Source organism: Python bivittatus, unplaced genomic scaffold (assembly GCF_059951505.1).
Source record: "Python bivittatus isolate LINGU-HERP-01145 unplaced genomic scaffold, Pbiv_v1 ctg000080_np1212, whole genome shotgun sequence".
NCBI classification, from domain to species: Eukaryota; Metazoa; Chordata; class Lepidosauria; order Squamata; family Pythonidae; genus Python; species Python bivittatus.
In genome coordinates this window covers 80,736,486-80,764,244 of record NW_028277035.1, presented here as the reverse complement: position 1 = coordinate 80,764,244, position 27,759 = coordinate 80,736,486, and the positions used below count along the sequence as shown (strand labels likewise).

General features: G+C 40.0%; 1 protein-coding gene across 8 annotated transcripts in view; it reads right to left on the bottom strand.

Moving 5' to 3' along the window:
• PRICKLE2 (prickle planar cell polarity protein 2) overlaps positions 1-27,759 on the bottom strand; it is a 301,204-nt gene that overhangs the window by 17,229 nt on the left and 256,216 nt on the right. For all 8 annotated transcript variants that reach the window (XM_088134397.1, XM_088134398.1, XM_088134401.1 and 5 more), the window contains one exon: positions 21,640-22,503. In XM_088134397.1, coding sequence (XP_087990523.1) covers positions 21,640-22,503 — 864 coding nt within the window. The remainder of the gene's footprint in view (positions 1-21,639; positions 22,504-27,759) is intronic.

Below are 27,759 nucleotides of genomic sequence, written 5' to 3'. Positions count from 1 at the left end.
CCAACTTAAAACAACCTCCAAGGAAAATATAAAGCTTTGGCAGATCCCAAGATGATGCTGATCTCTTTAGAAAGAACTCTGCTGTGAAGAAGTTCTAAGTCGAAAGACCAAATAATTACTGGGCGTCACAGAGACAATAAAAGTGGGCAGCAAAATATTAGACTTTTCATACAGAGATGAATAAAAAAAATAGTCTCAAGAATTACAGAAATACAACACCCCCCTAAAAATCCATCACTCCATGTCTATTACTAAGCTGTCTAGAAACTGAAGAATTAAGGTTAAAGCATCACTACAAAGCTGCCATCAACATTTTTGCATTAATGGCAACGTTTGGAAATCTGGTGACTTTAACAGTCATGTCTAAAATACACCTAACCTGACAGGTATTTGTGAGATGTTCATCAGTTCTGTAACTTCAGCAAAGACTGCCATAACATTTCTGTGCTGTAGCTCCTTTACAGTGCGACAAACTACAACAGTGTGTGTTTCGTGAGTTCAACATCAGCAGGTACACATGGACAAAATCTCTGAGGTAAAGGCATATTTTAAAGCAGCTTGCCAGTGAAATATTTGGCACAGTAATATCACGTGCACATACCATATTTTGCAATAATTTGCACCATAGTTCACTAGTAATTTAGAATCATGTGGAGTGAAAAATGGCTTTCTGCAGGAAATTTTAAATAATGGCCTGTGTTTTCACCCTCTGACTTGGCTCACCATGATGCTCTCGGGTTTCCCACAGTGTAGACACATTTGCACATAGTCAGTAGATCATTGATTTTTAGGCTCAAGCATTACTCAACTGTGATACCTCTTGTACAATAGTTTAACTTCTTCACAAGATCATGATTCTGCAAATAAATTATAACAAGAATGCCACCCTAAGGCTCCCTGGAGGAAAGATGGAACAGAAATGCCATGATCAGATGAGGGATTTGCAAAATCTGTTTGACAAATTTCACTAGTTCTATCAGAATTCATCAGAAGTGTGGATTAAATGGGAAATTCTGGAAGCTGAGGGTAGTTGTAACACAAAAACAAAGATTGACCACAAGGGAAAAAAATATTTATGAGGCTTATCTCTCATTTTCTATTATTCTAAATAGTTTTTAACCCTTTCCTTTTCCCTTTTAGCTATTTCGGTATATGTAAAAACTTCCCCAACTTATTTATTAAATATTTTTTTAAGGCTGACTCCAAAAAGACTCTGGGCAGCTTACAGTATTTAAAACACAGAGTTTAACAGGAATTACTGCCCACACCCCTCCCTCCACAATCAATAACATTAAAAAAAAAAATTCAACAAGGGCCCCACAAACGTCCTAAGCCTGGGAAGAGAACCAGCTCTTAAGACATGTGACATTTGAGAGGTGGAAGTCATATAGGGAGGGGGATAGTGGATGGGCAGAAACAACTGGAGATTGGCAGTCCTTCAGATAACCATTTCCCCTTTCTTATTAGGACCACTGCACTTATTAAAAATAAGTATATAAGAGCTCTACTGAATTAGAATAAATGTTAATCTAATCCAGCATCCTATAATGGTTCATTCAAGGTATCCTGGAAGTCTACAAACAAGCCTTAAAGAAGTTGCCACCTCTTGCTGGCATTTCTGAACCTGGGGGCTGCATTTGAAGTTATACTAAATATATACTTTCAGTTGTCCTGAAACACCTGCCATTCAAGCCAATTCTTTCCTTGAAACTCATCAGATACTTGATAGCAGAGGAACCCTGAAATAATTTTCTTCTGAATGTAGGTTTCAAATTAAATGCAGGTAGCATCTCTAAAGTTGAAAGCTATGGTTTTTCCAGTAGTAATGTATGGCTGTGAGAGCTGGACCATAAAGAAGCCTGAGCGCTGAAGAACTGATGCCTTTGAATTGTGGTGCTGGAAAAGACCCCCCTGGACTGCTAGGAGGTCAAACCAGTCAACCTTAAAGGAAATCAACCCTGATTGCTCATTGGAAGGACTGATAATGAAGCTCAAGCTCAGATACTTTGGTCACCTAATGCGAAGAGAGGACTCTTTGGAAAAGACCCTGATGCTGGGAAAGATTGAAGGCAAAAGGAGAAGAGGACGCCAGAGGATGAGATGGTTAGATAGCATCACTGAAGCAATGAGCATGAAACTGAGCAGACTCAGGGAGGCAGTGAAGGACAGGAAGGCCTGGCGCGATATGGTTCATGGGGTCATGAAGAGTCGGACACAACTTAATGACTGAACAACAACAAGCATCTCTAAAATACATGTGGATAAAATAATATTTTCTATGTATTCTTTAAAAAGTCTTGAGTGATGTTGTTCTTTGAAATGAAAGAATGTGCTTCAGGAATTACTGCAGGAGGCCACTGAGATAAACGAGAAGCAATCAGAAGCCCACTGTTATTTCTGGTCCAGGCATGTTCATCTCCAATGTCAGACTGCAGCATCTTATATTTTCCAAATTATAACTAATGTGAAGAACCTTTTTAGCAGCATTTCACACCATAACCGCCACTTGTCAACAGCCACTTTGTAGGAGGAATAGTCAGAGAAAGTCTTTCTATAGGGATATATTTATATCTTCCCTATGGTTTGCATCTGTCTTGTACACACAAACAACCCACAAAACACACATATATACACATACACTAAAGTGGCAGAATTCTGGTTGGCTTTGTTTCCTATGCCAGGAATGTTCCAGTGTGAATCTGCCTGTGACTTGTTTACATCAGAACAATGCTTCATTTCAGAACAGACTTGGAATTTGCAGAAATAAAAGAGCCAATATATAAAAGAAAACACATAGATGCAAACAAGAATTCAGTAGAATAAGAGAAAGGAAAAATCAAGGAGTCTTGAGAGTCAAAGAGAAAACCAGGGAGGCAGTGGAGTCAACTTGTCCTCAACTCCAAACGCTCAGATTATTTCGAAGCTTGGACCATTCAACTCTGCACACTTCACTTGCATGCAGCGATCAATCTTCATGGCTCCTTTTAAAAGCATTAGAAAGTGATACGTCAGGCCATCGATCTGCGATCTCAGTACAGTACTGTCTATATTGACAGCACAGAATCTTAAAGTTTGAAGGAGCCATTCAGTCTATTGAGTCCTACCGCCTGCTGAATGCAGGGCTTCAACTTGACCTGTGTCTGCCCTGTCTCAGCTTGGTTATAACCAGTGATGAAGAGCTCACGATCATGCCAAGAATTGGTTCCATTATTCAAACTTTCCTTATCATTACGAAGTTTTCCCTGATGTTCAAATCTCCTTCCTGTAACTTTAACCAATTATGACCTAATGCGATGATAAAGAACAGGTCCCATTCTTATTCTCTGTATTACCCCTGAGTCCCCCTCAATCTTCGCTTCTCAGGACTAAACACATCCAGCTCCTTTAATCATTCATTCTAAGGCTCCTCTAGAAATTAATATGCAATTCCCAAGCCTAACTGGAGACCCCAGGTATTGAACTGAAAATGCTTTGTATGCAAGGCAGGTAATCTAACACTGAGCTACGCTGCAGCTGGAGGCTACAATGTAAACCTAGACTTCTGCCTGGGGCTTTGGCATTACTCCTGGAATAGGGCTGCACCTCAGCAATCCCAGGCTGCCATTGGTATGGGGCAGTTGAGCCAATTTTCTTCTGGCTTAGTTGTAGCACAGCTCAGATAGCAAAACATTCATTTTTCAATTTACAGTGAGGGAACTCCCTGGAGCCAAGGTGAGCCAGGTTCCTATCAGTGGGAATTCCTGCCAATCCCTTTCTCCCTGGTTCTCTCTCCTCCTGGCAGCTGCCAAGACACTATGGAGCCCAACGTCACTGGACTGGGCTTTGGAGTGGCTTTGCAGCTACCGATCTACATTTCTGATCATTTTCCACCATGAAAACACATGCAGTGTGAGGCAAGAACAAATTATCCAAACACAATTATAGTCCACTTAATATAGATTGTTAGGATGGAACTACACAATAGATCAGTTAATAACACCTAATGTCAACATGATAATCAGAAAGCATTCCATTCAACAGATTTAGCAAAAAAATTTTTTTTAAAAAATCCTTCGGATACAACATGGAAGACAAAACAAAATATAAGAACTATGTGGTTCTTCAAAATTGCCATGTTTTGGCTGGGGAGGATGACCAGCAGCAAGGTGGATGGACTCACTTACAGTAGTGATGAGTGCGCCATTGGGAGATTTGAAAGAACAGATTAGGGATAGATTGCCATGGAGAAAATCTATCTATGTGGTCGCTAGGAGTTGAAAACGACTCGATTGCACATAATCAGTCAGTCAAGCAAGCAAGCAAGCTCTTTCTTCTACCCCTGAGCCATGCACTGGGGCAGAGAGGTGTGCACTTGTATAGCTGTGCAAGTCTCAGAACGGGGAAAGGACCTCAGAAATTGGGTAGGATGGAGACCGATGGAACCATAGGATGCCCTCAGATGGAGAAACAGAGGTATATGGTATAGCTGGAGTAGAAGGGAACTATCCAAATTAAGGGGGGGGGGGAACATGCTGATCAATCAGGAGAAACACTCCTAACTGGGTAGTATTTATTTGATTTCTGCAGCAATCAAGAGATTAGTATCCAGTATCTTTAGAAGAATGAATTAAAATGACACAAAGAGTGTGCAAAGCTTTTGAGCTCTCTTATGGTGGCCTTTGATTGTAATAAAGATTTGATTTGATTTGAGCTCTCTAAAATCTTGGGCACACAAGAAATGGTGAGAGGACTGCAGCTGGAGGAGAACATGATAAAACAACTTAGGATTCAAACAAGGGCATCCAGAGCGGGATGTCAAAATAGTCAAGATGGCAGCTACAGATGCCACTGTGACATTTTTGATACTGTCTTGGAAATGCCCCTGAATTCAGACCTGTAGGTATCCTATTCTCTAAATCATAGCACATAACATTACACCTATCTATCCACTTATGTGAAATAAAAAATATGAAAATCTTTATCAAAAATAGTTCCCCCCCATACCCACTTAAATTCAGCCAGTGATTTTCACTGAAAGAGATAGTCTTTGAGCAAAACTTTCAGGTTTAGATTTTGGTGACTCTCCAGAAGAATCAATCTTGTGTAAAATCTGGAACCACCAGATGAAATATGCTCTCATTTCCCTATTTACAATAATCTGAGCCTGGTGTTGGTACACAAAATACAGCCAAGGATGCATGATCAAGAAGGCATTCTTAATAACCTTGATAATAATATTAATTTATATTTCACTTAAAAACTAAGCATGGAACAGAAATAAAGGAATATCAATTAATTAAAATATACAAAACAGTCATTACAAACCTAGGCAGCTCTAACTCTAGAAGAATAATGGAATACCAAACAGTTATTTACAATCAGATAAACAGATAAATGAGACCATATAAAACTTACCAACAATGGCAACTAATAAAAGCAGGTAAACAATATATAACATAAAAACCTGAGAAACCTCTCACCAAGGCCAGTCCAGGAAGCACAGATCTCCCTGTTTGTCGGAGTCAAGCAAAAAAAATTATCTGTCAACTGAAGAGTAAATGACTATATATTTGGGAGATAACTATAGAGATCCAGGGCCAGGAACAACATGCTGGACAGGTCATTAGGAACTGGCCATTGTTCAGTTGCAGATACAGTATTTGAAGACCATCACTTGCTCCAGACTCCTACAGTATCTGGCATTTTGCTTGCAGCATGTTGCCAACCAAGCACTGTGATGAAATGAAAGTGAGCACTTCCCTGGCTTGATGGCTTCACAGATATTTGTCTTAAACTATGTTAGTCTCCCCAACAAACAAAAGGCTTGTTCTGTCTGTTCAGTGTCAGCATGAGGCTGTGGCTGGCTCAGCAACGAGGGTAGTTGCACATTCTTCTCAGTGTTTGTAAAATAGGAACAACTATCCTTCCTGCTTTTAACAGCTCTTATTTGTGGGATGTGCTGGAGAAAGGAAGCTAATTTTGTCTGCATGTTTCTCTCCTGCCTTCTGGTAATGACTCGCTTCCTGCGCTTCTGAAAAGCCAGAACTGCAATTTTTGTTGCATTCAGCAGCAAAACATCATGGCTGAAGGATGAACTGAAATCTCTAATGCACTGGATACATTCATGTAACAAAACAGCAGGGCTGGGTAACCAAGATCGGTTCTGGCACCTATTTGCAGTGCACCAGCTCAAATCTCAACTATTGGAAATTAGAGCAGATTCCAGTGATCCAGAACAGATGCACATTGCATTTTTTCTCACTGCCAAGTAACTGCACGGAGCCTCCACATAGCAGAGGGAATTTGTTTTGTTTTCTTTTTGTTTTTAAATTTCCAGCAGCTATGAGAAAAACAGATTTTTTTCCCTCTCCACACTCTTATTTTTAGTTGTATTTCTGTTTTACCTTCTTTATAGCTAGGTGGGGGATTTGCATGGATTTTCTACAGCTTAAACCCTTCCACGCTGGCTCACATGAAGCCTCCTCCTAGTCTCATAAGGTTTCAAGATCCCCTTCTCAATTCCTTTCACATGGGGTGCAACTGAATATTGAAATTTAGAGACAGTTTGCTGCCAACATTAGGCAGGGATGTGAAATATGTTCTCTTTTTAAAATTTTTAATACTTTCAAATGTTAAAACTTAAGTTTCTTTTCCTGAAGCATCCTGCTTGTGTCCTGGTTCCAAGCACTTGCCACACCACCAACCCATTCTTGCAGAACACCATCTTGTAAGTACCAGTTGCTTTGTCCAACCCAAAGGCTTTCTGCGTGATTTAAGGTCTTCCTGTTATCTCCAATTCTTCCATTGCTATCAATATGGCAAAGTTACCCTGAGAGGATTCTGCTATATCAGCCTTACCTGTTGTCTTTGTTATTCAAAGGAACTGTCATGAGATGTAAGCTAACCTAGCAATTGTACTGGAAGGATACTAATTTGATATGAAAGCAGCTGCTGAATAATCTAAGGCCTACAAAATGAGAAAGCAGAAGGGGAACCACTCCAGTTCCAATACCAGCTCCTAGGATAATGGCAACGGTATTCTGATCAGTTGCAGCTGTCATTTTTAAAGCTTTGATCAAGGGTTGTAAAGTATCATTACAATGGTCGCTTCATATTAACAAAGCTAAACCAAAACTTCCCTCACCACTTTCAAACATTTTCAACAATACCAACATTTTATGTTACCCCCTGGGAAAATGTTTACAGGGATCCTATATGCTCTTGCTGTCAGTCACCTTCACTTGCACTTTTGATGTCAGCATGTTACATCAGATTGGCTATGAAGTCATCCTGTTGACTGAGTAACTCCTAAACAGCTACTACCACTATTGTAATGACTGTAGGTGGGAACAGCAGCCACACAGAAAAACGGCCAGGAAAAACAGCAATGCACGGAATCTTTAAAAGACAAGTATTTATTTGAAGGCATCTACAGCAAATATTTACCAAACCCAAACTGGTATTTTATTTCTGAAGTGGAAACTATAGAGTATTTGGCATATACTACCTAAAGTTTTGAACTCAAGAAGGGATACATTGAACAAAGTTTACAAATGAGGCTTCTGTAATTCTCCTTTCTAAAAGAAATTAACTTTGAGGAACAGGTAGGAAAAGATCTCATCTCCACCAGAGAATAGCAAACTATTCTTAAAATCTCATTATTGTAAGCTGTGATCTTTGCAAAAAATTAAGTTTTGGAGAAAGTCTGATATTGCTGGGACTCAACCACATGCATGCTAGCATAAGTCCTCTCCTCCAAAGTCTACTTTTTTGGGACACTGAATTTTGGAACAAGCAGCTGAGAGAGTGGAATTTCTCTACAACTGCCCACTTCTGAACTCAGTGGAAGGAAGGCATTTGTTTTTCCCCACTGAGAAAAGGCTGGCTCCATTCTGTGGTGGAAAATAAATGTGTCTTTTCTTTTTCCTTGTTTTTCTCCTCCTCCATTCTCTGGCTTGAAGACATTCAACAATAATGTAGATGTGATGGGCTCCAAAAATAATCTTTCTTGAAGGGAGCCTTAATAATGCCTTTTCTGAATTCAGTCTGACCTACAACTCCCTAATCAAGAATGGAAAACCTGATAACCACATTGACAACCACTTTTCACTGTGAGAGGTATTAGGGACGACAGACTTAGCTTTCAAGATCTTTAATCCCAATTCAATCCTGCCTTTGTGGATATAGAAGAATAAGAGAAAAAGAGTATGCAAAATACACTCACCAGAGTTATGGTCTGGATATGGATTTTACTGTACTTTAGGCTTACAGTAAAAATACATTTTGTTGTATTTATCCTCTAACCCATGAAAAGTCCATTGTGATGTTTCTTTCTCTCTCAGGCACAGACACTCTTCCAAGCTTAAAGCCACTCCAGGGAATGAACACTTATTAATCCTTTCTCTCCCTGAACAGATTTCACAACTGAAGAACAGCAATGACTCAAGCAGGAGCTTCTCCAGAGCCAGCTCTTTGGAAATGAGTCTGGGAAAAACTGTCCTTTTCTTTTGCTGGCTGCTTTCTGACTCTAGCACAGATGCAACTCTGGGCATGTACACAGCCCCAACCTCAATCTGCAATTTTGTGCAGGAGAGTGGTCACCTTAAGTTCATCAGAATGCAGATCCTTGGATGTCTGGATAGTTTCAATAGGACTCACACATTGCCAGGTGGAAGAGGACTTTCTGAATGTGTATCAAATGCAAAAAGCAGTTTCAATACTCATGTGTCGAAGTTGTAATCTTTTCATTGACAAGATAAATTTGGGCACCATCTGAATCAGACTTAAGTTAGAAATGCTTGATCTTGAAGTTATCTACTTGTTTCTCATCCTGCTCCAGACTGCAAGTTTCAAAACAAAGTGTTACTGTTCTGGGGTAAGATCCTGATGAACCCAGACTGGCTACAACAGCTTAGCTCAAGCTAGCAACTTATCTGGCTAGGGAGGCAGCCAACTATTTTAAATCTGAGAAGGCATCCAACCTGTGTCACCATAAAACAAGAGCAAGATCTCTACTACATCCACAGCAGTGTAATTGGTCCCTTTAATTCACAACTGCTTCATTCAAATGGGCTGGAGCTAAAACAATCCGTTGACTGTAGGGCTGTTAATACACATAACAGGCTCTACACAATTGCAGCGGCACCCTAGCCACTCTCTTCCAAAGTACAACCATGGCCCCAAATCTACCACCAGTTCAGGGAGTTACTGTAAAATGGGATCATAATTTGCTTTACTGATGAAACTAACTTCTTTATACAATGGAGCACAAAACAGCCACAGGAATTTGGAAGATCAGAATATGTATTTTCACAAATGAATGTGCAAGCCTAGGTACTTTTTTTTTTTTCAAATAAATAAAAAGACTTGCAAACTAGCACCCTAATACCATGTTTCTTATGTGTGTTGTACCTTCAACTATGGGATGGTACTAGACAGAGACAAGGCAAGGGACAATTCTTATGTAAATGGGCTTTTATAGAACATTCTTACAAAACATAAAGGCGATGGTGGTTTTTCATAAGTTTCTCTTCTCTTCCCTTGTTTTTAAAAGTTGTATTTAGAATCTTATCCAGGGGAGTCTGAAGAAGCAGTCACTGGCTTCAGAATGGCAGGTGCAACCGGGGGATCAACAGTGTACTCATGTATGCGATGCCCTGGTCACACCCACCATTTTGAAGCTAGTGACAGTTGCTGCAGACCCCTATTCTAGCTCTCCTATTACAGTATCCATCTGCAGCTCTATCGGCCACAATGATAACAGTCTACAGTTCTGTATTTTGTGTTACCTTCCTGCAGGTGAATGCTATATTTTGCTTTAAATTTTCCCTGTTACAACCTTTTATTTGATTAATCAGGTCTAGGCTTGAAGCCCCCTCGCCCACACTGCCACAGTCATTTGTGGGGCTTGCTGAAGACAACTGGGGAGGGACTCTGGTTGCTTAATGTTTGTTTCAGGCTTCTTAGCCAAGTAAGCTAGAGCCTGGGGCCTTTTCCCCAGATAGCCATATGTTTATTTTCTTCCAGTCCTCTGGGATGGATGTACTCCACTCTTCTATTTGCCACTGACATTCTTGGTCTCTCCTTCTGCATTTTTAGGACTTCAGCTCTCTTCTTCTTTTTGCTTCCTCTTCTTCCATCTTCTCTTTTCCAACTCTGACTCTTCTTCGCTCTTCTGTCCTCCAACTCTTTGCTCTTCACTTTTTGCTTTTCTCTCCACTTGTTTTCTTCTCCTATCCATGCAGCCACACTTTCTGCAAGTCCCCTTTGTGAAGGCTGGCTTGCCTAATTCCCGAGGGCAGGGTCCTTAATGGTTACATGAAAGTTGGGTGTGGTCACTCTGGACACTCCTTCCTTCCACTCCTTGCTGCAAGATTTTAGTCACTGTCTCAATGCACATCCAATGTATAAGATCCACACTGGAATCTCGATTAGTTGCTCATTGCCTGCATGGCAATGCACTGCTTTGCATCACAGATCTTGTTAATCTAACATGAGAATCACAATCTGTACTTTCTCATGTTTGTTACTCATGTATGTTTCCCATGTTAAATTACTAGTGTTAATTTGTCAGTATAGAAGGGATTCTGGCTACTGACTCCTTTACTTATTTGCCCTAAGATATTAAAAGGATTGTAAGACACTGTCCTAGCTTCTTGTGCTTGTCAAATCTTAACACATCAAAAGTGTTTTGATAATTATGAACTATAATTACATAATTATAAGAAATAGCATAATTGCATTCATAACTATGTGGTAATTAATAATGACTACCATGAATTTCTAGCACAATCTGGAAAGCTGGATTCATTTGCAAGTTAAGCATCCAATCTTGATGGTGGAAGTTTCATACCTCCTTCATCTAGATGACCCATGTAGTATATAAACTGAATTGAGCTGAACTGAACTGAGTGGCACCTAAGAGAAATGTAAAAATCCATTCTAAAGGAAGTCAGTCCCACAGGCTGCTACTGATTTGAAAAAAAATATTTGCTGCAGATAATTGTGGCAGGAGTGGTAGTGATGGGGCATTTGTAATAAAAACCTTAACATAAAAATCAAGTCATATCATCATCATCATTATCATCATGATCTCCATGAAAAATTGTTGAAATAGTTTATGTATTGTTAAAACAATTCACAGCAATATCCCATGAAAGGCAAAAGGCTTAACTTGCTAGCAACTGCAGTTGTGAAATCAATTAGTGACTTGGATAATGGATCCCAAATATTTGTAAAAAATGCACTCTGGAATTATTTGAAGGGATTTCTGCTAGAAATAGCTAGAGTATCAGAGATCTGCTTGCCACCTTCAACTAGAGTTAGGGGACCATTCTTGCAATAATGATACAGTTGTGAGAAAATACTTCACTGACCAAATGTGAAGCTGCTTTAAATAAATTCTTATCTGTCGCTTTGAATGTATTATTATGTGTCATGGACCTCCTTATCATATTACAATTGATTGTAATATATTAGTGTATCAATTGTTTTATTCTATGTCTGTTTTGCACTTAGTTTATAAATGCATAATAAATAAAACTTCTACTATTAAAATTACCACTACTACTTTAAAGAAAGGGAAAAATTATAGCACAAAACATATTTGTAAGATGTTGGCTGTACATTTGAAAATCATAGTAATACAGCTTTTCTCCAATTAAGTGGAACTTTGTGAATTGTTCTTTTTACTAAAAGTTACTATAGGTTTGCCACTTTGTCCCTTTGTAATAATAAAAAGATTTTAAAAATCAATTAAAATATACAGAAGGTTACACAACAGGAACCAGAACTTAAAATGCATTTACTCTACTAAGAAAAGAGAAATATCTTCAAGTTCTCTCTAAAGACAAGTGAGCAAGAAGAACTTTGGGAAGGGAGCTCCCTGCTCAGATGTTTTGCAGAATACTTCCTGAATCCTGATGTTAGCATATCATGACGGACATTAGAGAGCATGTAAACATTAGCAAAGCCTTGGATCAAGTGACATAACTAGCATAGCCAACAAAGCTGCACATATTTTAACCCCCGCCCCCAATTAGATTTTATGTATTAGATTGACACACATATATCAATTGGGTCACACAGTATGTATGAAGATTCTTATGTTTAATTTAACAAATAAAATTTGCTTCAGAATCATACAGCCACTATTCCTCTTTTCTGTTAATAACTCGTGGAGCATCACAGATTTGCCCTAACATGTACATTGGTTCAGAATGAAGAAACTCCAGGCCTTCTCGACGGCCAGAAACTTCATTCAGCTTTCTGTAAACAGGTAGATGAAACACCTGTTATAACGTTGGTCCAACTTCCTGAGCTAACACAAGTTACCTATTTAGTGCTCTGCTAGTGCCAAAAATAGCAGCTCACACGATTTAGGAATAAACACCTGGAGAATCTGGCACACAAAGGAAGCTATTAATCAACTTTTGTCCTTAAATTATTTCTTATATATCACAAAGTGATCTAAGAAAAATTTTCAGCAAGTCCCCAGTGCAGGTCCTCTGTTAGCATGGGCCTGGTGGGGCCAAATTCTTTAATACTTAGTTAACTCTCTCCCTAACATATTAAAAGTAGCCCATGGCAATGTTTCTGAAGACCCTATCATTAGATACGACAAGGCAGTCTTCTCAGGTAGGAGACACTGAGACATTGGACAGCAAGGAAAAAGAGAGGGCAGTGCCACATTGTCTAACTGGAACTGCCTAGCCTACTTCCTTCAGGTATAGTTGTCCCATTGCTGATGTTAAAGGAAAACTCAACTCCAAATCCAGTTGGATTTTGGCTGTGAAATTAGAGGGAAGGACATCTTGCAGTTCCCCACAGACAGCAAAATGCCTTCCACTGATTCTGGAGATGCCCATCAAAGAACATGTGGCTTAGGATAAAAGCTTAAGCAAGAGAGTGTGAAATTAAAATCAGATGGATTAGTGGAGGTCAATATCTTGAGTATCTGTTTTCTGACTCCTACCTTTCCATTGCTGGAGAATTATGAAAGACGCCTTCAAACTATGACAAAAGCCACGCAATGACTAAGGTGATATGCATGGTGTGATTTGACAGTAACCCTCCCACGTTACCTTGGAGAGAGTTCTACCTTAGGGAGTATTTCTGCACAGACATGCCCTGGGCTGCATGGTAAGGCTAAACATCCATATACGCTCACCTGGGAACAGGTAATTTTTCTGATCAATATTCAAGTCTATCACTGCATGCATAGGAAGACCCCCTGTACAAAAAGCTGAAGAGACAGTACTTCACTCATGGACTCCCATGACCTGGAAGTGTATTTTCCATAGCCAGAATGCCCTAAAGCTTTGAAAAGTACAGTAACAAACAACTGTTGAGCATGAAAGCAAAAGCTTTTGGCAAGGAAGACATTCAGGAGAAGAATGTAGAAGAAAAGCAGAATCCATGCTGAGTGCTGGCTGATTGTGCTGGCAATGGCAGTTCAATATTCAGAGGGTGCCAGATCAGGAAAGATCTGATCTGCTTAGCTATATGCTTAGTGTGGCCATCTGACTGGATATTAAACAATAAGCTAAAGAATTACAAAGAAACAAAAATAATATTTATAATGTGCCCCGCCCCCCCCCCCCACGGGGCACAGTTCAACCACAATAAGAAACTGAAAAATAAAAACTAAACAGCAGTCAAAATATACCATGATATATTTGCAATCACCCTCACACAATTATAAAATCCTAAACCTACCTGACATTTAACTTGGCTAATAAGATTTACATCAAAACAGCCCTACTGCCATTCTCTGCATTTGCTCACAACCACTCCCATTTAGCAGATCAGGCAATGTAACATGCTTTAATATGTCTTTGCAACTTAGTTAGAGCACCTGCCGTACCTCAAAGTGAAATTCCCATTCCTTGGGTACCCCACCCTTACTCTGATGCATGCTATTATTATTGCTCTGTTAGCTATTAGCAATCCATTTCATGCAAATGTCGCAACTCTGACTGTAGGCCTCACACTGGCTTGGAGCAAGTGCCTCTGCTGCAACTTTCATCTTTTTAATTAGGCCGCCACATTTCAAACATATTCTCAGCTCTAAATCTGAGAGGCAATGCTACCATTAAGCTTAGACCCAAATTTTATTCCTCCTGGGAATAGGTGAGCGCGCAGGATGTTAATCCACATAAATAAGCATTGCTGGACTACTACATTGATTTTCTGCCTTAAAAGAAACTCAGTGAAGTTAGCTCTGAGCTTCATAAAAGTTAGAGAGACAGAAAAGAGAGACGTTTCTTGGCCAGATATAAACCTCTGTAAGTAAATGGGTTAGCCCATGTATGTGTTGCTGGGAAGCAACCTAACAGTCACTGCTATGCTAATACTTTGCTTTCTTCTACAGGTAGTCCTTGATTTAAGACCACAATTGGGACCGGAACTTCTGTCGCTAAGCAATGTAGACATTAAGTGAGTCACACCTGATTTTATGACCTTTTTTGCTGTGGTTGTTAAGCTAATCATGCGGTTGTTAAATATGTTTTTAAATCCTTCTTAAGTGCATCCAAGAATATGTGCATCCAGAGTAGGAAGGGAATTCCATAACTGGGGACTCAGATCCTGAAACAAATGCAAAAGAGAGGGGGCAATATGCAAAAAGATAATGGCAAGAAGCTCCTGTCCTACTGATCACACCAAGAGAGGAACTGGGAGGCTAACCTCAGGGCCTTAAAGATCAGAGGCTACATTGGGGTCTGGACCAAAGAGGAAGCCAGGATAAATCCCTACTGTGGATGGAAGAATGGGAAAAATGAGGAGGGTCCAGAATAATGCATACTGCAGTTCCTGGACCAAAGTTAGCTCTTGGAGAGAGGACAGTATCTAGTCCTTCTTAAGTCAGGGAGCAGTTCCAGCATGAAATCTGTTTTGTGACTGATGCACTCTTTTTGTTAGTGATACAACAGTCACCTCACAGCTCAAATATTGTAATGTGCTCTGTATGGGGCGGCCCTTGAAAACCACCCAGAAGCTTCAACAAATCCAGAATGCAGTAGCATGGACAGTGGTGGGCTTGCCCCAGAATGCCCATGTGACACCCCTCCTTTGCAGCTGCACTGATTGCCAGTGTACTTCCAGGTGTGATTCAAGGACCGGTTATCACCATAAACTCCTACAGGGAATAGAGGCTGGTTATTTGCAGGATCGCCTCTCTCCCATGGTTTCTGCCTGGTCAGAATGAACTGACAGAATGGGCATGCTCCAGGTCTCTTCAGTTAAACAGTACTATTCTTCGTGACCAAGGAAGCACACCTGCTCTGCTATAGCACCTACCCTCTGGAATGAGGTGCCCTCTGATATTCAAATGGCTCCCATCTTGATGGTGTTCTAGAAGGCTTTAATGACCTTCCTGTTTTCCCAGTCTTTAGGGTGAGTTGGATGGAACCCATGGTTTGAGGTGTTGTCATACTTTGTACATGTTTCGGATTTGGTTGTCTGGATTTTCCATCTTGTTCATTTCCTTTATTGTATTTTTATTTAACTGATTGTATTTTTATCTTGTTTTTCTTTATATTGTGAGCTACCTAGAGTCATTTAATACAGAGGCATTTGTAGCAGTTGAAATGAAGGTCACGTTGAATTGAAATGGATTGTGAATTTCACAAAAGGACATGTGACAAATCCCAGTTTTCGGCATGATACGTTGGTGTACCCTATAGCCTTTGATAAATTGACCCCATACTGAGAAGCCTGGATAGATGAAAGCCAGCCCCTTAATTCCCCCCAAAGGTTTCTCCCATGTAACCCAGTGGCACAACTGGTGAAAATTAGACTGTGCTTTTCTGATTTCATCTAGAGTTGTTGGGGGGGAGATTTACCCATTAGGCAATTACTGGTTTAGTCAAAGCAACTATCAGTCCTGTCAAAAAGGCTAATTTTCATTATCGTGTATATAGTTCAAAATTTAGATAGTGCTCACAGAGGAGAAAGTGGAAGAAATGAAGACTGAGGAGCAAGAAGAGCCTATCAAGCAGGTGCCCCAGATGATTGCTTTCTAATGATCTCTGAACTTATGCCCAAATCTCTAAGCTTATTTAAGTGGGTAATACAAAATAATAATAATAATAATAATAATAATAATAATAATAATAATAATAATAATAATAATAATTTAGTTAGGCTGATTAATTTTATTTGGAATTCTCTGTGTGTGATTGTTGCTTTCCCTGTTCTTTGTATGCTGCATTCTCCTTTTCCCAAGAAATTTGCATCTAGAGATTTGGTACCATTAGTTCAGTAAGTGAATTCTTTATTAAAACTTCTCCCCTGCTAAGTGGTAGCAACCCATGATTAGTATTTTTTAAAAAACTGGGGAATTCTTGGAAGACAGGTTCTGCCAGTGAGGTTTTTAAATGATCACCCTTCCCAATTTGTAACACCACTGTTCCTCAACCTTTGCAACTTTAAGATATGTGGACTTCAACTCCCAGAATTCCCCAGCCAGCTTCCCCAGAGTTGAAGTCCACAAGTTACGTATATCTGTTTTGAGGAAGGTCGGAAGTCGTTATTTTTTGTACTTGGTTTCTCTTTCTGTTTTTCTTACTTTTTGCACCTTTGACTTGACTTGCTTTTTTCTTTTTCAACCTTTTTCTCTTCTTTCTTTTTCTTTAATAGTAGCTTGTTAGTTTTCATTCTTACTGAAAAATCTAATAAAGTTCTAAAAAAGAAAAAAAAAACCCAGACCTATCAAAGACCATTGTCTCAGCAGCTTTAACATCAGCTTCTATTCCTGTATTCTGTGTAAAGTTTCTTACATGTACATCTCTCTCAGAAAGTACATTATTTGTAAGCATTCTATTCTCAGCAGCTTTACATGATCACGAACAACCTTTGAAACCACAAGAGCTCATGCAAGAGTAGGAAAAGATTGCAAACAAGCAGGCAGACGAGTTTGATTTTTTTGGTTCACTATAATTAGATTACACAACAGAGAGGTTTTCATACGCAGAACTGAAATGACTTCCAGGAGCATGACACTTCATCAAATGTTGTAGGAGGTCAGGATTTCAGCAAAGCAATGAGCCATTCTATCTGTGGTGGACAGACAGCAAGAAAAATACCCAAATGGGCAGATTGTCCTGTATATGTGAATGGCATCAACAGCTCTGGCTGGAAAAATGGCTGGTGTCTGTATTTGCAATCAAACAATTCATATTTTTCATGTCTGTTAAGAGGAGCAGGGAAAGCTCATGTGTAGGCAAGGAAGGTTGTCTGACTTGTCATTCAGTGCATGATCTTATAGAAGCATCTGTAATTATTACTACTACTAATAAAAATGTTCCAAACAGTGCACTTTAAAGGCTTCTGAAAATATTCCTTATTCTTGGAGTTTGGAGATATTTTAAGCTGCCACAAGACATCAAAGTGTCACTTTCAAAATCACTTTCACAAAAGGGTGGAGGGGTGGGGGAAGAATGGGTGCTTTGGTTAATGACAATTTCTCGGTCTGTCAGGTCTGGGAAATTATCCATTTCATTTTTAAAATTTTTTTTTTGGTCCAGGTGGGAGTGATTCCTGCTCTTCTTTAAGGAAAAAAGAAATACTGCCAAAGGAACTGTTTTGAAATAAACCAAAAGTCCTGCTATATAAAGAACTCTACTTGAGAGAAAAATCAAAATGAAATGAACTTGGGAATTTGCCACAGTGTGATTCTCATCGCCAACAAATACTGGGAGGTTCAAAAATTAGGCAAAGCACTGTGCCTTTATTTATAAAATCATGGGCACTCAGAAGAGCTACTCCAGACTTCCGATGAGGATTCATGGCAAACTAGACATCCCTGAAGGAGGGGGGATGACACTGAGGCGAAGATGGCGGACAGACAACGTTTTCTGGCTGGCAAAGTCTCTCCAGAAAAAGGAGAGATCATGAGATTGCCCACATATATTCCAGACAGCTGCTTCCTGTGAGTAGACTGCAGGAACGGATGTTTTTGAGGTCGACCTGTGAGTCGAGCAGCTGGGAGTCAAGGAATTCCAACTAAGCTCACAGCCATAATGTAACCTATATGGACATAAAATTTGCCAAGCCTCATTTCTTAATCTCTTTCAGAAATAGCTTCTTAACTATTAGGAACCTTTGCAACAGCAAGTTTTAGAATACTGGGTGAGTTTCCTTCAATCCTTAGCTAAAGAAGTTTTAAATGCAAATTTAATGACTTAAAAAAAATTTTTTTTTTTTGAAATAAACAGCAAGAGGGAGATTATAACACCGATTTTGGAAAATTACAAATGGACTAAGGGTCCAGATGGATTTGAAATTAATTATAGGAATCCTTCCTGTGGGAAAATGCTTTTGTTTTGAATTCTTAAAAAAAAATAACATGATAGGATGGGATTTTGAAGGTTGGAACACTAGAGGAAACCGGAAGGAACTAAAGATTATAATTAAAGGAGGAGAACATTTAAATTTGACTTACTAATACAGAATGGAGCAAAATACTTTAACATTGGATGTATTGAAGGATATTTGTGAACAATGGACCCAGAAGTTAATTTTAAGAGTGTCTGCCTCTACAGATAGACTGTCCTTAAAAGAAGTTATGGAGGAGAAACAAGTTTTACCAAACAAGGCTGAGACTGATTTGAAAGTGGATTTAAAAATGACAGGCTACAAGAATGATATGGAAAAAGTTGCTAAACTGGATATACAAATGTGGATATACAAATGCTACGCTGGATATATAAATATAAATGGCTGATGTCATAATAATTAAAAGGGATATACAAATAAAAAACCAAAAGAGTGACCTGGATAATTTGAACTGTTATGTGTCTACCTGTAATAAATGTACTGCGCCTGCGGTAGGTCTAACTTGCCCCAAAATAACTATAATAACTGAAGCTTCTGCTTGGTCATGTTCATGTGAGTGTTTCTTAGTATTCTTATCTCCTTCTTATATGCATTGTTGCCAAGTTGGATTTCCCCTCTAGTATCCTAGCCTGAAAATATGATAAGCATTCCTTCTCTTCTATTCCATCCTGTGTTTCATAATGATGTTGAATAGCACTGAACTACAGAAAAACACTCAGGAACACCACTCAATACGTCCCTCTGAGACAATGCAGAACATTTTAGGAGCATTATTTTGGGGTAATTGCTGAATCAGTTGCAAACCCACTGGTCCTCAAGAGTTCTTAGAACTTGCTTCACTATTCAGCTGTGAACTACAGACTCCTGGCTATGCACTTTAACGTTCTTTTAGGATTATGAGCCACTAGGAGAACTTGCAGTCCTAATAATGAAACATGTATATTTTGATGATAAACTCAGAAATAAGCACTGCTTCCCTGTAGCTATGGATGGGATAGCAAAGATTAGTTTTCATATATGTAAATCAATGGTCCCCTCTTTGCCAGCGTGTGAATCAATTCATCCCAAATCCCAAATTCAGCAAAAATCCTAGCCCCTCAACTGCCAGGAATCCTGAAAAGTCAGCCACCTTGAGTTCAAATAATGTACTTCTGATCAGATAGTAGTGGTTTCTCCTCTTCTAATAATATTACCTGCAGTCTCTGAAGTATGTCTTCCTCTTCCTGTTACAATGACTGCTCTTTTAGGAGCAACTCTGTGCATGCGTTTGTGTGTGTGTGTGTGTGTGTGTGTTATCAGGTAAAGAAAAAGAACCAGCTAAGGAACTATTGTATTCACTGTGACAGCTGCTGAGTTATGACAGCAATTTCTGGACAGTTATATAGCTGATTATCATGGCTGTGCTGCCATTGGATTCATCTAACTTGGAGAAAAAAGCTCAGATATGCCATCTCCTTCAGGAGAAGGAATAAAAGCACCAGATGCTGGCACGACAAATAAGCCAAATCTAAGGCAGCTCTTTCATTGGTCTACTCCATCACCCACTTCCCTTCTGTGAAATTGCCATTTCAAAAGATTAATTTCACAGCCCCAAACTACTTCCCTTCCTCCAACACGCTATCTTAAATGGCGCGTCATTTATCTCTTAGCTTTCAAACTGACAATGCCAATTTTAAGATACATATCTATATATACTGTATCACTTAAAAGCAAAACACAGAATGTTATTCTTATTCCTCCTCAGGCAGGATCTATAATTTTTTAAAAAGGACTGAAACGGTTTTATTGGAGAGATTAGTTCTTTTAAAGTTTGCATTTGGAACTTTTTTGCTGATCCTTTTTTATCCTGTTTTAAAGGAATACAAACAAATGCATTTCTTCTTTGACATGCACAATCTGATGCCCATGTTGGCTAGACAGAAGTTACAGTCCAACAATCTACAGAGTATCAGGTTGGGGAAGACTAACTTCACCCCTTAATCCTTACTTCTAATTTTAAGTGTAAATTGGCTCCTCTTCATTCCTTGCAACTGTTATCACATGGTTTTCTCTTCTGTCATGTTTGTTTTGAGTTGTAACCTCTCGGTAGACCGAGACATCTCTTACTACTTTTTGAACCTCATGAAAGTTGCCAAGCAAAGTCTGTATTCATGAAAGAAAAGCCAAGGAGAGGAACTGCATGAGACCACAACTCACTTCAAAGCCCACACAAGTTTGATTCAATGTGATCAAAAAGTGTGCAAAAGCAGACAGTTGCACAGACCTCCAATTCCCTTACCAGCTGCCTATGTCAGTCTAGGAAAGCTCACATCACACCAAGTATCAATCCCGTTCACTGAGGATTGCTCAAAGATCCAATATTTTTCTCCTCCTTCTGAATTTATTAACATGCAGAGGATGGATTCTTCTCTTCTTTATTGCACTTCACCTGATCAAAAATGAGGTAAGACCTTTTGCTGCACAGGTTAAGCAGCAAATGGACACTGTCCCCCACATGCAAGGCACCCCAAACCACCCAAACTTACTTTGTTGTCTGAGGCACAAAATGACACTGCAGGCCTTCCTGTCCCTGACAATAATAATAAGTATCAGAATAAATATTTGCTGCCTGAGGTCATCCAAAATCTGCTGCCCAGGACAACTGTTCCAATATGCCTAATGGCAGGTGCTGCTGTACAAACATCAAAGCTATGGCTATTATTACTGCATCTAAGCATGTGGTTAATGCACCACAGTTATGCACATCTCTGTCAAAGTGGCTGAATGGGGATTGGACGAGAGAGAGAGAGAGAGAGAGAGAGAGAGAGAGAGAGAGAGGCAAACTGCATTTCTTTGAAGCAGTGTAATGATCTCATTCAATTATTCTGCACCAAGATCCTAAGGAGAGGAAGAACTATTGGTACGTGGGCCTGATCCAGTCTGCTAGATTGGCCCACCCGGTCTCTGTGACTTTAAGCAAGACCCTTCTCTTCCACAAAGCTTTGCCCGCATTTCTACCCTGCTTGACTGAACCTTCTGGTGCTCCTCACTGTGCTGAATCTACACCCTCCCTTTCTTCTTCACAGAGGATAAGAGAAATCAGCTGCTATACTCCTTGACTGTGGGATCATGTTAGTTTGCCACAAACCTATGTTCCCTGTTTGAAGAACCATTCTTTCAAATTAAGCTATTGTTCTCTGGCACCTAAAGATAAAAATATATTTATGCAATGTGAGAAAATAATAATTTCGCCTGACACAAGAGTAGAAAGGTTCCCTTCTCTTTCACTAACTACAGGGCTAGTATAAACTGTACTCTAGTAGTTTATTACACACGGCATCTTACCTGTTGCATTGGAAAGAGCAAGGGACTCCATTGAACCCCGAGGAGTTTGTTCTGTGCGTGTCAATTCTTCAGTGAATTTCAATCCACTGAGTGGATGCCTGGTCCGGCAATGCTGTTCTGCCATGCTGCTGTCTTCTTCTTGGTCATACTTGGAGACCTTGTAACTCCCTCTGGTTTCACTAAAACTCTGGTTGGACATGTCACTGTAACTCTCCTGCGATCGTAGCCTTCCTGAGTAATAATCTTCTCGGCATTCCTGGATGAAACTGCTACCATGTCCTTTCATGGCTAGAGAGGAGCTTCTCTTTGGGTTGCTGAAATGTTTACCCCATAGTTCTTGCTGAGGACCTGGACTCTGTGCTGGGTTGTAGGAAGTCCTGACATTGCATTGACTGAGCAGCTGCAAAGGGCTTTGTGATGGACTTTGCTCCATTTTGTTCCCATAGTGGTAGAGTTCATCTCTGCTTCTCCATACATGGTCCCTGTTTAAACTAGGAGTTTGGCTGGACAAACTCAGCAGGTCCATCTGCAAGGAGAGAGGGTCCACATCTGCAGACAACCTACTGGAGGTCACCTGCAATTGATTACTCTGGCTGCCAGCATTCTCTTCTCCTTTGTTCCTGTTCTTTCCAATCTTAGCACTGCGCCGTGATTCCTTGGCTCTGGCACTTTGGAATGCAGAGTCTGATGAATCTGAACCATTTGGATCATCTCCCATGCTGCACGCTCTGGAGCAAAAAATCTGCCCTTGCTTCGGCAAGAATGGTCGGCCAAGCAGAGATTTCTTACATTGGGCACAGCAAAAGCAGGTCTCTGTAGCATGCCAGTGTTGGCCATCATATGTCATCTGACCCTGATCGATGCCTTTAGATAAGGGAGAGAAACACCGTGAGTGCCAAACATACCAGAGTCGCTTTGTGTGAGATGGCTGGATATATATATATAATTATATATAAAATAAAATAAATAAAATAAAATAAAATAAAATAAAATAAAATAAAATACCACTCAGAAACATTTATGGGCAAATCAGGTGAGATGCTTAGCAAGAGATTCCCCCCGCCCCCTTGTACCTACTAAGAAATGCTGTGAGAGTAGTAATACTTATCACGATTGTGACATCCAACCCATTATCCTGTTATAATCCAAAAGGAGTCTGATCCAATTCATTCCTTAAGAACATCATGCAGTACAGTACATGCAGTTTTTTTACCCAGGAAATTTTCCATGTACATGAAAATCCAAAGATGGATCATTTGTAACAGGGAGCAAAAGATTTCTATAGGAACTGTAGGCTATAGGCAGAATAAAGAATGTGTTGTTCATATCACTCCATTATGTCACAATATACAGCATTAAGTCTAGTTTAGGGATAACAGTTCCAATGGTGAAAACTTCCGTTGAAATTATAAGGCAAGTACTCTGTGGCCTGTGGAGTCCTTGGTGCTCTCTGAGCTTGGTTGTTTGCTTGCCGACGTTCCTTTACCCAACTAGGTAACATCATCAGTGTAATGAAACATCTTCAAGCAAACAACCAAGCTCAGAGTTCAACCACTCCACAGTTCAACCCTGAGCTACATACAGTATATTCTCTTCTATTGGAACTCTGTGACCTTTCTGGAACATTATGGTAATATCCTGTTTCAGAGAAAGAAGGATTCAGAACATGAATTCGTCACTGAGTATGTTTGCTCCATTTTTTATCATATGCCAGACCACAAAAAATTAATAATCCCTTTTTTCTCTAGTCTATTTGTCTGCTGAAGCAGAAGGAAAATTGAGTCTTCAGAGAATTACCCAGTTTGCTAGTTCTGTCATCAATCTTTTGCCACGAAACAGCAGAAGAAGAAGAGAGAGAGAGAGAGAGAGACAGTGCGCCCTGCTCATAATTCAGCACTCCCTGGGATTATCAAAAAGAATTAGGCCAATTGTCATCTCAACAATAAGAAACACTGTTTCAAGCAGAAAGGATCCTGAAGCTTACCTGTCACAGGTCAGGCCAGCTGTCCATGAAATTAACACAGCTCCCTGCTTTTAGCCCAGTGGTTTTTACTTTGCAATAAAACCAAGAAAGCTACATTCTCAGACCTCTAGGGGATGTGTTTTTAAAGGGCAAACTGGCATGGCCAGTAACTGAGGATACTGGAAAATTATAGTCTAACATACATGGAGGAAACCAGCTTGAGGAAGGCTTGGTCTAGACAACAGGAGGGGAGGTTTGAATCAGAGTCAGGATAAGCATATGGGAAGTACTCATATCAATTCCCCTTCATGGATCACTGCCTTGTCGTGGCGAAGGGGCTTGCGTAACTCAGTGAAGCCATGAGCTATACCGTGCAGGGCCACCCAAGACGGACAGGTCATGACAGAGAGTTCTGACAAAATGTGGTCCACCGGAGAAGGAAATGGCAACCCACTCCAGTATCCTTGCCAAGAAAACCCCATGGACAATGTTAAAAGGCTAAAAGATATGACTCCGGAAGATGAGCCCCTCAGGTCGGAAGGTGTCCAATATGCTACTGGGGAAGAGCGGAGGGCATTTCCAAGTAGCTCCAGAAAGAGTGAAGCGGCTGGGCCAAAGCTGAAAGGACGTTCAGCTGTGGATGTATCTGGAAGCGAAAAGAAGGTCCGATGCTGTAAAGAACAATATTGTATAGGTACCTGGAATGTAAGATCTATGAACCAAGGCAAGCTGGATGTGGTCAAACATGAGATGACAAGACTGAACATCGACATCTTGGGAATCAGCGAACTGAAATGGACGGGAATGGGTGAATTTAATTCGGGTGACCATTATATCTACTACTGTGGGCAAGAAACCCTTAGAAGAAATGGAGTTGCACTCATAGTGAATAAGAGAGTGGGAAAGGCAGTAATGGGGTACAACCTCAAAAACGACAGAATGATCTCAGTGCGTATCCAAGGCAAACCATTCAATATCACAGTCATCCAAGTCTATGCCCCAACCACTGATGCTGAAGAAGCTGAAGTTGACCACTTCTATGAAGACCTACAACACCTTCTAGAACTAGCACCAAAAAAAGATATCCTTTTCATCATAGGGGATTGGAATGCTAAAGTAGGAAGTCAAGGAGTAATCGGAATAACAGGCAAGTTTGGCCTTGGAGTACAAAATGAAGCAGGGCAAAGGCTAATAGAGTTCTGTCAAGAGAACAAGCTAGTCATAGCAAACACTCTTTTCCAACAACACAAGAGATGACTCTACACATGGACATCACCAGATGGTCAATACCGAAACCAGATTGATTATATACTTTGCAGCCAAAGATGGAGAAGCTCTATACAGACAGCAAAAACAAGACCAGGAGCTGACTGTGGCTCAGATCATGAGCTTCTTACTGCAAAATTTAGGCTTAAATTGAAGAATGTAGGGAAAACCACTAGACTACTCAGGTATGACTTAGATCATATTCCTTGTGAGTACACAGTGAAGGTGATGAATAGATTTAGAGGATTAGATTTGGTAGACAGAGTGCCTGAAGAACTATGGACGGAGGTCCGTAACATTGTACAGGAGGCAGCAACTAAAACCATCCCAAAGAAAAAGAAATGCAAGAAAGCAAAATGGCTGTCTGATGAGGCTTTACAAATAGCTGTGGAAAGAAGGAATGCGAAAAGCAAGGGTGAAAGGGAAAGATATAAGCAACTGAATGCAGATTTCCAGAGAATAGCAAGGAGAGATAAGAAGGCCTTCTTAAATGAACAATGCAAAGAAATCGAGGAAAACAATAGAATGGGGAAGACTAGAGATCTCTACAAGAAAATTGGAGATATGAAAGGAACGCTTAGTGCAAAGATGGGCATGATAAAGGACAAAAAAGGCAGGGACCTAACAGAAGCAGAAGAGATTAAGAAGAGGTGGCAAGAATACACAGAAGGACTATACAAGAACGATCTTAATGTCCCTGATGTCCACGCTGGTGTGATCACTGACCTTGAGCCAGACATCCTAGAGAGTGAAGTCAAGTGGGCCTTAGGAAGCATTGCTAACAACAAAGCTAGTGGAGATGACAGGATTCCAGCTGAGTTATTTAAAATACTAAAAGATGATGGTGTTAAAGTGCTGCACTCAATATGCCAGCAAGTTTGGAAAACGCAACAGTGGCCACGGGATTGGAAAAGGTCAGTTTATGTTCCAATTCCAAAGAAGGGCAACGCCAAAGAATGCTCAAACTATCGCACAATTGCACTCATTTCACATGCTAGCAAGGTTATGCTCAAAATCCTACAAGCTAGGCTTCAGCAATACATGAACCGAGAACTACCAGATGTACAAGCTGGGTTTCGAAGAGGCAGAGGAACTAGAGATCAAATCGCCAACATTCGCTGGATCATGGAGAAAACACGAGAGTTCCAGAAAAATATCTACTTCTGCTTCATTGACTATGCAAAAGCCTTTGATTGTGTGGATCACAACAAACTGTGGCAAATTCTTAAAGAGATGGGAGTACCAGACCACCTTACCTGTCTCCTGAGAAATCTGTATGCGGGCCAAGAAGCAACAGTTAGAACCGGTCATGGAACAACCGATTGGTTTAAAATAGGGAAAGGTGTACGACAAGGCTGTATACTGTCACCCTGCTTATTTAACCTATATGCAGAGTACATCATGAGAAATGCCAGGCTGGAAGAATCACAAGCCGGAATCAAGATTGCAGGGAGAATCATCAACAACCTCAGATATGCGGACGATACCACCCTAATGGCAGAAAGTGAAGAAGAACTAAAGAGCCTCTTGATGAGGGTGAAAGAGGAGAGTGCAAAAGCTGGCTTGAAACTCAACATTAAAAAAACTAAGATCATGGCATCTGGACCAATCAATTCCTGGCAAATAGAAGGGGTAGAAATGGAAGCAGTAACAGACTTCATTTATTTGGGCTCCAAGATCACCGCAGACGGAGACTGCAGCCATGAAATTAAAAGACGCTTGCTCCTTGGGAGGAAAGCTATGGCAAGTCTAGATAGCATATTAAAAAGCAGAGACGTCACCTTGCCGACAAAGATCCGCATAGTCAAAGCTATGGTTTTTCCAGTAGTAATGTATGGCTGTGAGAGCTGGACCATAAAAAAGGCCGAGCGCCGAAGAATTGATGCCTTTGAACTGTGGTGCTGGAGAAGACTCTTGAGAGTCCCCTGGACTGCTAGGAGGTCAAACCAGTCAATCTTAAAGGAAATCAACCCTGATTGCTCATTGGAAGGATCGATAATGAAGCTCAAGCTCAGATATTTTGGTCACCTAATGCGAAGAGAGATCTCTTTGGAGAAGACCCTGATGCTGGGAAAGATTGAAGGCAAAAGGAGAAGAGGACGGCAGAGGATGAGATGGTTAGATAGCATCACTGAAGCAATGAGCATGAAACTGAGCAAACTCAGGGAGGCAGTGAAGGACAGGAAGGCCTGGCGCAATATGGTTCATGGGGTCACGAAGAGTCGGACACGACTTAATGACTAAACAACAACAACATATCAATTAATTAATTAATTGCATTACATTAAATCAGTTTTAGTTTTTGCCCTTGTTCTGACAATTCTTTGTCTAGAATTGACACCTATGTTTTGGAAAGTGGTCACCGGTTGACTAGAGCTGAAATGCAGCTGCTAGCTTAAATTGTGCACGGCAGATCCTGATACATTATAGAATGAGAGGTTGGCTAGAAATATACAGTGAATTTCTCTGACCAACTTATATATAAAATATGATCATTGAGGTCTGTTCACTTTACTGAGTTGATCTGAAGCTAGTTTCTAGTGGTCCACTGTGACAAAGAAGGATGGGCATGAGAGAAGACTGAGAAGAAATGACTAGTTCATACATTATTAAACTATGGTTTCTTAACTAATTATATTATATATAAGAATAATAATTCTTAACTATTATATTAATAGGGAAAATAATAATAATAATAATAACAACAATAATAATAATAATAATAATAATTTCTCTTTAAACAAAGAGTGCTGTGAGATTTAATCAAACAATGCATGCAAATTTATGACAATGAAAAAAGCATGCATTCAGTGGGACTGCAAACAATGGGCCTAAAATTAATCATCTTTTCATTTTCCCAGAGTGAGTAGCAATTATGCTTCTTTAAATTG